The 11,885-nt window shown below is 39.0% G+C and overlaps 2 protein-coding genes across 2 annotated transcripts; one reads left to right on the top strand and one right to left on the bottom strand.

Annotated features, from left to right (window-relative positions):
- Window positions 1–3,627: 3,627 nt before the first annotated feature.
- LOC116310655 (histidine triad nucleotide-binding protein 3-like) lies at window positions 3,628–11,398 on the bottom strand. Its single transcript, XM_039599520.1, has 8 exons — window positions 11,247–11,398; window positions 9,936–10,053; window positions 9,665–9,734; window positions 8,956–9,082; window positions 5,311–5,428; window positions 4,523–4,592; window positions 4,277–4,403; window positions 3,628–3,930 (listed from the first exon to the last, which is right to left on the bottom strand). The coding sequence occupies exons 1-8, from the start codon at window positions 11,355–11,357 to the stop codon at window positions 3,883–3,885; spliced, it is 789 nt and encodes a 262-aa protein (XP_039455454.1). The 5' UTR covers window positions 11,358–11,398; the 3' UTR covers window positions 3,628–3,882.
- Window positions 5,505–8,762, top strand: LOC120433363 (cilia- and flagella-associated protein 45-like). The gene is made up of 3 exons (XM_039599521.1): window positions 5,505–6,958; window positions 7,053–7,246; window positions 7,369–8,762. The coding sequence occupies exons 1-3, from the start codon at window positions 6,899–6,901 to the stop codon at window positions 7,595–7,597; spliced, it is 483 nt and encodes a 160-aa protein (XP_039455455.1). The 5' UTR covers window positions 5,505–6,898; the 3' UTR covers window positions 7,598–8,762.
- Window positions 11,399–11,885: the final 487 nt, after the last annotated feature.

Raw genomic sequence — 11,885 nt, forward strand, 5'->3', positions numbered from 1 at the left:
GGATCTTTTTTTTTTCACAGCACTATACCAGTATATTTAAAAACCCCACTCAGCAGCTCAACCTGGCCTGTTAGACTTGCTCTGATTTAACAGAAGATTATTATTATTGCAAGAAATTTATTAACAATGAAGTCCTTTTTTTAAATATAAGGATCCTGATTTACGATATTACAGTACTCTCAAGTTAATGTTGATAAGCCCTGGATCCATTGCTGGACAGACAGAACCAGACTGCTATTTTACAAATGAAATTCTGTTGGCCCCTAAAATAACTTTAGTGAAGCTCTTTCCTTTCTTTTGAGGCTGTATGTCACTCAAGGAACAAAAAGAAAATATTAAATTGTTTTGTAGACTTTCTATTTAAAGCACCTGCAAATGTGTGTTGTGGATCAAAACCTATGCAAGACAGGGTTCAGTTGACCAGATTACGTTGCAAAGAAGTAACTAGATGACTTTGTTGGAACCATTTTAATCTAATTAATAATGTAGTGCTGAAAGTGTAATTACAATAATGTTCTTTCAAAAATACCTAAAATTATGGGAGATGATTAGGGCCACTGGAAAAATAAAAGTGGGGATGTCTTTTTTAATTGCAGAATTCTGAAATTAAAGTCATTCAAGTCAGATTTCAGATTTTTTCAGAATTCTGCATCCATTAAACTATTTTTTTTAAACACATCACAGACTAACTATCCTGCATTATAAGCTATTATATCATGTCAGCTCACTCATGCAGGATTTTAACACACCAGGAAGCTGTGTTGTTGTAGGGGTTTTTTTTGTAAGTCACATAAAAACAAAAGCATTTGGTCTGAGAAATGGTGTCACTTGGTATGAATGATGCATGAGAGTCCCTTCCTGACTCTGACATGAGCTGCTGATGACAGATGTTGTAGTTTTGGGCGCTTTCTTTATTGTTATAGTAAATTTAAGATGGCATGAAGACCTTAAATAGAGTTTCGTTTTTTACTTTCCTGTATTTCTCAGTGGAGACATACAAAACATATACACAATTCCATGTATAACATTTTTAATGGTAATATGAATACGGTTAGGTCCATAAGTATATTTATACTGATACATTTTTTTGCAATTTTGCCTCTGTATATGACCACAGTGGATATTCAGGCAGACTTCAGGCAGTCTCTAACTGCAAAGGATTAGCAAAATGTTCAATTTCAAATAAAGTTAATGTATCCAGTTATTTTTGAGCCTCTGAAAATGAAGGACTATGTATAAAAAATTCTGTAATTCCGAAACAGTTAAAACAATGTTTTTGCAAAACCCCTTTAATTAAAACTGCGAGTCTGTACTTCACTCACATCCTGAGTGATTTAAAATTAACTGTGGTGGTGGCAAAAATCACACACAAAAAAAGTTTAATGGCTCTAACTGTTTCCATATTCCCATTAAAATATTATTTATGAAATTGTTTTGTGTTGTCTTTATATGTTGCTGGTGAGAAATGTAGGAAACTACAGACCAAGGAAATCTATTCAAGGTCTTCATGACATCATAAATCGTGCCCCTAGCTGTAAATGCATACATAAATGCATATCTGTGTGTATTACAGTATCGATATGTTCAAAGAGGAACAAATTCTATGAAGCATGCATTATATAACATCTTTCTCAAACTACATCACTGTTGAATCATATAACACATTCAGTAGCCAGCACAATAAGGTAGTTGAGCTCAGGAACCCAATACTCCTTACATCATGTCTTCTCTTACATCAGTCCTTAGATGGAAAGTTACAGTCCCTACATGTATTCAATAGATGTGCCAACACTATCATAATATAAACCAAGGAACACACGAGAAATGTATGTGAGAAACAATGACGACGATACACAATAATACACAGTAAAAATGACTCATAGCAGTTAAAAGTTTGGAGATACGAGAGACATACAAGGGACTGTTGCAGAGCTCTGAATTCTGCAAGTGGTCCTGTTCCTCCTCACCAGCAGATAGTTTCGACTCTTAGACACTGCTGAATATTTGCCTCAGAGCCATGTCAGTGTCCTGTGTGAACAGTTTTGAAAATGCATGGACTGAAGTGACTCACCGGTTTACAGGAATGGATGAAAAAGCCTTTGGCAAATGATGTCATGCTAACACTTTTTTATGTTTCCTACTTTATCATTTTAAATAAGTAAAAAACAGGCTGTGAGTCACCATATGAGGCCTGTTGATGCACGTGGACCCTCTATATAATCTGCCATTGTGAGAGTTTCTATTGCATTACTGACATCAAGTGGCTCAAAGAAAGAACTGATCCGGTTAGAAAAAGTCTGAGCCGCTGTGCGTTCTGACTTATTCTGTTAATGAATTATATTTTTGAGTTAGAGATATAATGTATTAATAAACAAAATAGTAGCTAAACTGAAACTGTTTGCTTTCATTTTTCAGTTTGGATTCTTGTGTTGCTTAGATAATTCTTGTAATGCTTTTTGTGTTGTTAGATGCTTATCGTTCCTTTCTGCTTCTCCGTTCACTGAGTTTTTTTTGTTTGTTTCCATATTTAGTTCAGCTATTTGTTATTTTCCTGTTTTAATATGAAAGTTGTCTTCTGTTCCTGCTTTGAGTTTTACTTCCTGCCTAGTTTGCACCTGTCTATCTTTCCCCCAGCTGTTTCTAGTTCCTTTATTAATCCTATGTGTATAAATAGTCCTGTCCTTTCCCTGATGTTTTGTCATAATATCTGCACATCTTTCCCTGTGCCCCCTGTTTTCTGGACTTGGCATACAGCCTGATACAGGTTTATATAATCCTGCATTTTGGTCTGTGACAAAAAGTTTGTGATGTGCACCACAAATGAAACAGATGAATAGTCATGAGGATTACTCTCTGGGGATAATGTCTTCTCCACATCAAAAGGAGTCACTTGAGGTGAATCAGGCAACCTGCTAGAACGTCTCCTAGATGCCTCCTAGGTACAGTGTTTCTGGCATGTCTTACTGGGAGGAGGACCAGGACTTGCTGGAGAAATTGTATCTCTTTGCTGGCTTTGGAAAAACGTGATGTACCCCAGGATGAGCTGGAAGAGGTGGCTGGGGAGGGCTTCTCTGCTTGGACTGGTGCCCCGACCACCTGAACCCGGATGTGTGGGAGAAAAATGAATGAATGAATGGATGGGGTCTCTGTCATGGAAAGCTGTCAAGTGCTTCCGGCTCATCTAGTGTGGCAGAATGTCCAACCACATTGCTGGAGTCATGCAGTTAGCATTGCTAAAATCCTGTTAAAACACTCATGAAACCATTTATATTGGCATGCTCAGCTCTTCCAAAAAAGATCCCAGCATGCCAATCAACTGGCATGCCAATCAATAACTGGCTTTCTACTGTGACTTATCAAAACTAAAGTGTTAGTTCACTGAATTCTTTTCAGTGAAAGACAGATGTGTTACTGAGTGGTCCAGTTTACAGATTTGAAGAGGAACTAACCAACAAACCCTTCATATTCTGCTAATTAACATGATCGTGAAAGCACTAATGGAAAGTTGAGCAGTAACAACAGTATAGGATACTGAAGGGCTGCATGTGTTGTACCTATGTTTGTAATAGGAGAGATTTGGAAGAGCAACTTTTAAGACAGAAATGATCTCCATTATTTGAAGCCTTTCAAGATTTTTTTTTTATTAATATTCATGATTTCTATACCATTTATAAAAATGAAAAAAACAGAAGTAAAAAAAAATTTAATACCAAGAACTCTTCTCCACAACCAAGTCAGCATGCGGCATGGAGGAAAATATTCAAACGTATTAGCACCAGAATGCCAAACAGGCTGGAGAAGTCATGTAAAGTGCACTCAGTGCGGTGGATGCTAATTAAATAACCTGTAAGCAGCAAACAAGGTTGCTACACCTGCATCTGTTCATTTCACTTTGCCGTGAGTCTTCAGCTGTGAAAGCACTTTGTCTACCTGCAACAGAGCAAAACTGGAAGTTAAGAGTATTCACATGTTGTAAATTCACTCATTTTAAAAGCTCTTCACTTTAAAAGAAGGTAACATTTAAAGGTGTACACAACACACATAAAAGACTTAACATGGGAGAGAAGATGCGGCTCATTTCTCATTTTGACATCAGAGAATGGCGTCAGTGATAATCTCCAATAATCTCTGATCTGATTTTTATTGAATTTAAAGCATAGACCGTGATAACAAATGAGAAACAAATGTTACCATGCCATATGTCTGTCTAGCAATATTAAAAATAACCAGTTACAACTTTAATTATTTTCCTTGGCTCAATCCAGCCCTGACTTACTGTAATAAACCAGTAAGACTGCTGCCCGTAGCGAAGCTGTGACTTCAAGTTCATCTTGCTGGCTGGAGCCAGAGCGTGGAGGTGGAGGTGGGGAACTGACGAGAATGGAGGGAGATGAAAGCCCAGCCTACAAAATAAAATTTAAAAAAAGATATTACAACATGAAAAAAAAAAACTGTTTCATTTTAAAGCATAATAAAATTCTAAGTGGTAAAGAGTCGCAGCTCATCACAGGGATTGTTTTACCTGACGTCATCGAGGCTGCAGACTTTGTTCTTCTCCAGTATATGTCTTCCCATTTGTTCCATCCGCTCCACTGTCAACAAATAAAACTTATCGGCGATGTGCGATCATAAAGTCAAGTTGTACATATACTCCCTGGCCACTTTATTAAGGACACCTGAACATTAACACAAATGTCTAATCAGCCAATCACATAGCAGCAGCTCAGTGTATATAGACATGGTTGAGATGACCGGCTCAAACAGAGCGTTAGAATGAGGAAGAAAATCTCTAAAGTTTACAAAGAATGGTCTAAAAATTAGAAAATATTTAGTGCGTAGCAGTTCTCTGAGTGAAAATGGCTTGTTGATGACGGAGGTCAGAGGAGAATGGCCAGACTGCTCAAGCTGATAGGAAGGCAACGATAACTCAAATCAACATGCGTTGCAATCAAGGTATGCAGAAGAGCATCTCTGAAAGCACAAGCCTAAAAAACTGGTTTGTGAGTTTGCTGTGTTCAAATGGCCTCCACAGTCACCAGATCTCAGTCCAGTAGAGCTCATTTAGCATGTAGTGGAACTGGAAATTTGTATCATGGATGTGGAGCTGATCTCTGAAGACACAATTAATCATTTCATGGTCATGGTGCCGCTTTTAAATCTGTCTTTACTGACACAAACTACAAACCTAAGCTCACTGAGGTCATACTGGTGACTCATATTTTCCCATTGACCAAGACTTGTCAGCAGAAGTTGCTACCAGGAAAAACAAACAAACAAGCAAACAGACTGATTAAGTTCATGTTTCCTCACCTAGAGGTATGTTGTCCATCTTAAGGGTTTTACAGTTGCTGATATGCATCCTGGGAATAACCAGGTAGTGATGGGTGGCTCCAGGCTTCTTGTCACGAAAGCAAACCAGCTCATCGTCCTGTACACATACACACACGCACACAGACAGACAGGAATTTCCAGTGGCTAACTTTTTTTTCTCCTTAAACATGAATTAATGTTGTTGTTGTTGTTCTTTTACTCACGCTCAGCAGGATCTCTGTGTCAGTTTTGTTGTTTGCTATTTGACAGAACCTACAGTCATCAATCCCAGAAACCTCCAGCGTCCCCATTCCTGAGTTTTAAAGCGTCTTTTATACAGAGCGCAGTAAACGCCGTAATATAATTTCTGGGTGTGCCCAGAGACAAAGGCAGGACAATCGGCCGAAGACAGAGCTAGTCGAGCCCAGAGTGCACCGTCAAATTATTTGTCTTAGAAAAAAAAAGAAAAAGATTCTTTTCTTAATTTTACGAGAGTTGAACAGGTTCAGTCTGAACCCCAACTCAGAGATGTACACACATGCGCAATGTGTCCCTTTAATTAAAACCTGAACCATGAAATAACCAACAGAAATCTTTCATTTTTTGATAATGGAGTGTTTGTTGAACTTCATGACAAAATATATAAAAATATATCACATTTTAATCTGCATATATGAGTTTTAATTTGTATCACATTTGCTACATAGGCCATACTTTTGCAGTTTAGTCATTAAAAATGTGTCATGCAATTTATATCATTTTTTGAGGGTAAAAAAAAGTCACGCTGATGATGTAGAAGTCTCAAAAACTCACAAAACACGTTTCAAATACAATACGCTTGACTTTAAAGGAGTAAGAGGATGCCTAACGTTTGCCCTTCTGTCACCATAAGGGTCTGGAGACTGAAAGGAAGCTCGACGAGCTGAGGAAACAGCACAGGGTCGAGTAAAGAGAGCACCTTTTTTTTTCTTCACCGAATGCTTTAAATATTCTTAAAATAACTCCAAGGATGGGAGGACGTCAAATTATGTACTTTATCTGATCCAAAAAGGAGGTCATTAGGAGCACTGTCACTGTGTGTGTGTGTGTTACATTTCAGAGGAAGAGCGCAACTTTTAGAACAAATTCAGAAACATCTAGAGGAAAAGGAAAATGAGAGAAAGATGAGAGAGCAAGAGAAACAGCAAATAAAGGAGAACCACGAGAAGGTGGAAAAGGATGACCTCAAGGTGCACACACTTAAACGCACTAACGCAAACACAGTGCAGTGTACAGGAGTCAGTTTCATCTCTGACCGGCTGCTTTGTTCCAGGCTAAAGAGAAGAATAGGATGGAGCAGCAGCGTATGCAGGAGATCATGCACATCAATGCTGAGACCCTCCGAGCCAAGCAGCAGAGGATGAAGGAGGAGAAGCTGGCTGACATTAAAGCCATGGAATACATCAAAAAGAAACAGGTCAGCTGGAAAAGCAACTGAACTCTGTAGATCGGCCACAGATGTTTGTTCTCTGCTGATATTTTATTGTTTGTGCAGGCGAGGGACGCGGAACGTGAAGCAGAGCAAAAGCGGATAAGGAAAGAGAAGGAGATGGAAATTGCTAAGCTGAGGGCCCAGCAAGAAAAAAATCGAAACTATAAGGCAGAGCAGGTCAGAAATTGCTTTAACTTTATTACAGGTGGATTAATATGACTTTTAACTGTTCTCAGCCACTTGTGTTGGTCTTTCTGTGGATTTCAAAAAGGATGAACTCTGTGCCCTGCGGCATCAAGAAGAGTTACAAAAAAAATGGAGGGAGAAAAACAGAGAGCAGGCCGCGAGGAAAGCACAGCAGGAGGCGATGCTGGGGGCTGCTCGGCTGGAGCAAGTTCAGAGCAAACAGCACTACCAGACAGTGCAGGCCACCAGGAAGAAGGAAGAGTTTGATCAGGTGCTGAAGTAAGAAAGTACATTTGATTAATTTTGGGGGGCTTTTGTTTGTTTTTTTAAAATGAATTTCCCACCTCAGTGCGCATTTTATGGATGTTTTTGCATGAAATTGCTATTTTTCCTCCACACAGGGCTCAACAGGAAGCAGAGGCCAAAGAAAAGGAGCAGCAGGAGAGGCAGCGTCAGAAAGTGCTGCGGCACGCTGAGGCCGTCAGGCAGCAGGTGAATGAGCGCAAGCAGTTTGCCAAAGCTGAGCGTAGAGAGAGGTTCAGGGAGGCTGACAAACTGCTGGAGGAAGCCCAGCAGCGACAGATGCGCCTGAATGAGATAAAGGAAAAGAAACTCAAGGAGCTCAGGTAAGCATGAGCAGGTTGCTGTAGTAATATTCAGGCATGACTGTCATATATCAGGTTTACTGGATATACTGAATTAACCTAATGAGCATGTCTGTGTGCAGGGTTACAGGGCTTGGTGAAAAATACTGTTGTGAAGTGGAGAGAAAGGCCCAGAAGACTCATTTTGTATAGCTCCATAATTGAAACAGTAGTTTCATTTACTACTAAGTTAAAATATCTAAGATTAAAGTCGTATATTTCACTCTCAGAGGTGTATGATCATTGGTCTATGCCCTCCAACTCTGGCTCACTGATAGAGTTTGTAGGTTTTATTTTTGTGTAATATCTGCATTTGAGTCGTGTCCTGTTACTTCAGTTGGAGGTTTTGGGGATGGGAGGACGTTTGCATGATGGGTGTACAGCCGACACATCTGCATCAACTGTGTGACGCTATCGTGTCAATATGAACCAAGATCTGTGATGTTTCCAGCAACTTGATGAATCTATATTTTATCTATACACACATATCTGCCAGTGAGGATTACCAGGATTATGAGATTGTTAGTTACTAAAATAACTAACATTAGAAAGTCACAACACTGGCCTTAAAACTTAATTACCTTAATTATTAGTTTATTAAAGGGTTCTCCATGAATGATTTTTTTTTTATTTAAAAAACTGTTTATTTTTTAATATCATTACAAACAAGCAGACACACATCCAATACAGAGGCAACAGTATCTCCACACATTTTTCTTCTTCATTTTTCTTCTTTACAGTGACTGTCAGTAACAGAAAACTCTCAATAATGTTATTTAAATAAATAATTTTATTTTAAAAAATACTTTTATCTTATGATAAAAGTACAGTTCATTTCCCACGTGCATTCATTTAAAAACGACACTGTTACAGTGCACGAGTACAAAACACTGTAGATAAAATCTGACCGTTAATTTTCTATATTGCACTGGCCCATGCAGAGGTCAGCCACTGCTAATGAATATTAAAGTGGTAAATATCACTCTAAACAAGTACAAAGGCATTTCAAAAGTGTCTTCATTCTGCCTCAGCGATTCTTCTGAGATTTTTTTTGTTTGTTTCCCTGCTGTGATCTAAAGTCCAGTCTGAGCACAACTGATGCACTGAAATAACTTGCAGTTCTCTAAATAATGATACCGGAGTGGTGGGGAGATACTTTTAAGACGCTTGCATAAAACTTCTTCCTGCAAAGAGGAAATTATGAGTTTATCAGTTCAAATGTGAAGTAAACAGTGACTGCATGGAAACCGCTGCAGTGGTTTAGTTATTGTAGTGTAAGAGAACTGATAAAGAAAATCAAAGAAAAAAAACAGAATGAGGAAAGAAGTCGCCTGCAGTACTCACAGTAACAAAACGGTTGGTCTCTGGGATGAACTTATACAACATGTACTTTGAGATCTGGCTGGCGGGGGCGAGCACGTGGAGGTGGAGGTGACCTACTGAAATGAAGGGCAGCTGGTGGAACCCCAGCCTGTGGAGAAAACCACATCAGCACTGAAATTCAGCCGCCCAGAGCAGGGATGAAACGCTTACAAACAACAGAGCAAATACACCCCCCACTCCATGTTAAACTATAATTATATAGATTACATTAGCACGAAGATTACTCATGCAGTTACTTAAAGCAAAAGATTCATCCACCCTCCCTTTGATATCATTTTTTAAGATACACTGTAGCTTTTTAAATTTAATGTTAAAAGTAAAATTTTTACTGTGTTTTGGCATGGGGCAGCTACACTGCACCCAGCAGAGACTGCAGGATTTTACTTCACGTTCGTATTCAAAACTACGGCCAATTTTGGATCGCTGTTTAACCTCACATGAGCGTGAACGTGAATGATCGTCCGTCTCTGTGCTTTAGCCCTGTGACAGACTCGAGACATGTCTAGTGGGTGGATGTATGCATGGATGAATGCACGGATGGATGGATGAAAAATGGGTGTCCACTGTAAATGATTCCTAAATGCCCATGAGAGAACTTCAGTTTGCAGACTTTGCCTTTTTACTAGTATGAATATTTTTTCCAGTACTTCCAAGAATCGTCTCCACCAACCTTATATCCGTCATGTCAGTAATCCCTTGGTCGTGGAGCACATCTTTCCCCAGTTTAGCCATTCTTTCAACTATTGGAGACATGATTTCTTATGGGTTATGTGATATAGTTTTGTTAATCTTAAATAGCTGGAAAAATAAGAGTATCAGAAGTCTATAGTACCAGCAGTAATAGTCTAGTTTAAAGTATTTAAAGGAAAATTTGCAACAGTAGTGATGACAGGACAGCCACAGTATTAGGAGATAGTATGGTAAGTTGACAGAGGACTGACCTAAATCAATGTGTCCTTTGTGCAGTGAGAGGCAGCTGAGTATGTGCTGTCTGGGAATAACCAGGTAGTGGTGAGGCGCACATGGGAAAATGTCGCTGAAACACACCAGGTCTTTAGTCTGTAGTCGGGGGCAGAAAAATGAAAGAGTCATTCAAGCTGTGAATGCAGTGCTATCAAGACTCAGTACAGTCTATTTCCCTGGTGGATCAGAAAGTACTGTGTCGAAGCACTCTTCCTAATGGAGGCGGTAGCGCTATTCCAGCTGTGCACATAAAAGAACCAGGACACCCCGTGCAGAAAACTCCCACTCTGCACAGTACATGAAAAGGCAGCAGTGGGTCTCATTATTAAAATATACAGCATTACTATTATTGTTATTATTTTACTCACTTTTTTTGAGTAGATACATTATTACACATACCTGATGAATGTCAGACTGACTGAAACACTGAGGCTTAAATGTATTTGCAGTAAGTGAGGCAGCGTGTGGGAATTATATTTAAATTGTCGTAGAACTTTTCCACCTGTCGCCCATTCGGGTGTGCGGAGACTTTGAACTATTAATTTAGCTGCACATTGATGAAGAGAAATCAACCACTTAAAACCAGCCTTAAAACCTTTTGATGCTTGGCTACTCTTTGTGCCTCTGCATTGTTGGCTATGAATTCTTCGATTTTATTTAATTCCTTGTATGGAGTCCCCAAGTGTCTTGAAAGGTGCATATAAATAAGAAATGTATTATCATTACTTAAGATGTAACCAGTCCTCAACCAAATAAGAAATCATCCATGGACCTGTGCCTGCGTAGGGACCCTTTCACGTTTTGGTGATTTGCAGGTGTTAAAGCATCTGGATTTAAACAAAGTGCATTTTTAGATTTACACACCTTAGAGTGGACCTGTTGTGCTTTTCTTTATTTTCTGTCACATGACTGGTTTTTACCTGTCTGGTCTGGTGGGTGCTCACATTACAAACAGCCAAAAGAGCTCAGACTGCTCTAAATGCCCTGTTTCATACAGTTTTATTTGTTTTGGCTCAGAGTTGCAAAACAGCTCTCAGTAAAAGTTCTCCAAATCGTGAAATGCCGACCCTGCGGTTTCCCTGCTGTAGTCTGTTTCTTCTATTAAAATAGCTGATTTGCCATACGCTTTAAACTTCATCAGCTGTCAATGCTAAAATCTCCAACTAACTATGTGTTTTTTAAGAGTATATAAAAATCTCATATCCGGAACTTCCGGGTACAGTTTCCTCCTATAACACCTGTATCACTCTACATGGGATTAAAAAAACAAAAACCAAAAAGCATCTCACCTCTTTTATTATCTTTGTGTTTTCGTCTTTTTTGTTCGCTATTAAACAGAAGATACACGTTTCAACATCATTTTCATCTGAGTTTGACCAGTTGGTCGCAGTGTCCTCCATGTTGCCTGAAGACGGTCTCTCTGTTGCGTTTCCTGAACACCTCCCGAAGATCTTCTATGATGCGCAGAGAGGTTACTCAACGCTTTTCTGAGAACTCTGCCCTCCTCCACATCGTGGAAATGAAGGCAGTCAGGCAGGCACTACTATCGTCACTGATTTCTACAGCTGATTCAAGTCTGATTCACAAGGTCCCTATTCGATTTTATTTCATTTTGAGTCAGTCAGAAATATTATAATTATGTCCGTTTATCTTGGATATGTACTGTCGAAAGAAACCTCTAAACCTTGTAAATTAAGAATATTTCATTCCAAATTATTTGACGATTTCTCTGCAGTTGGCCTACAAACTCAGTGTAAACCGTGTATAAAAAAAATGAAGCTGCCACTTCATCAGATGTGTAAGCATCACAGAAGATGCCTTTGTGTCAAAGTAACAGGATAAAACAGAAAAACATTGAGATTTTGCTGGCCTGGCTTTTTATAGTAGAGAACACCCTTAAAAATATTCTGCAGTAGATCAAAAACTTA

The sequence above is a fragment of the Oreochromis aureus genome, linkage group 15 (assembly GCF_013358895.1).
Source record: "Oreochromis aureus strain Israel breed Guangdong linkage group 15, ZZ_aureus, whole genome shotgun sequence".
NCBI lineage: Eukaryota > Metazoa > Chordata > Actinopteri > Cichliformes > Cichlidae > Oreochromis > Oreochromis aureus.

Bases quoted from the DNA above. Each gene is read 5' to 3' on its own strand.
- LOC116310655 (XM_039599520.1), bottom strand. From the start codon at position 11,357: ATGGAGGACACTGCGACCAACTGGTCAAACTCAGATGAAAATGATGTT. The intron at 9,735-9,935 runs GTCAGTCCTCTG...TGTCTCCAATAG, and splicing joins CAAAGGACACATTGATTTAG to TTGAAAGAATGGCTAAACTG. The intron at 5,429-8,955 runs GTGAGTACTGCA...GTATGTGTACAG, and splicing joins AGACCAACCGTTTTGTTACT to GACGATGAGCTGGTTTGCTT.
- LOC120433363 (XM_039599521.1), top strand. From the start codon at position 6,899: ATGGAAATTGCTAAGCTGAGGGCCCAGCAAGAAAAAAATCGAAACTAT. The intron at 6,959-7,052 runs GTCAGAAATTGC...GATTTCAAAAAG, and splicing joins GAAACTATAAGGCAGAGCAG to GATGAACTCTGTGCCCTGCG. The intron at 7,247-7,368 runs GTAAGAAAGTAC...TCCTCCACACAG, and splicing joins GAGTTTGATCAGGTGCTGAA to GGCTCAACAGGAAGCAGAGG.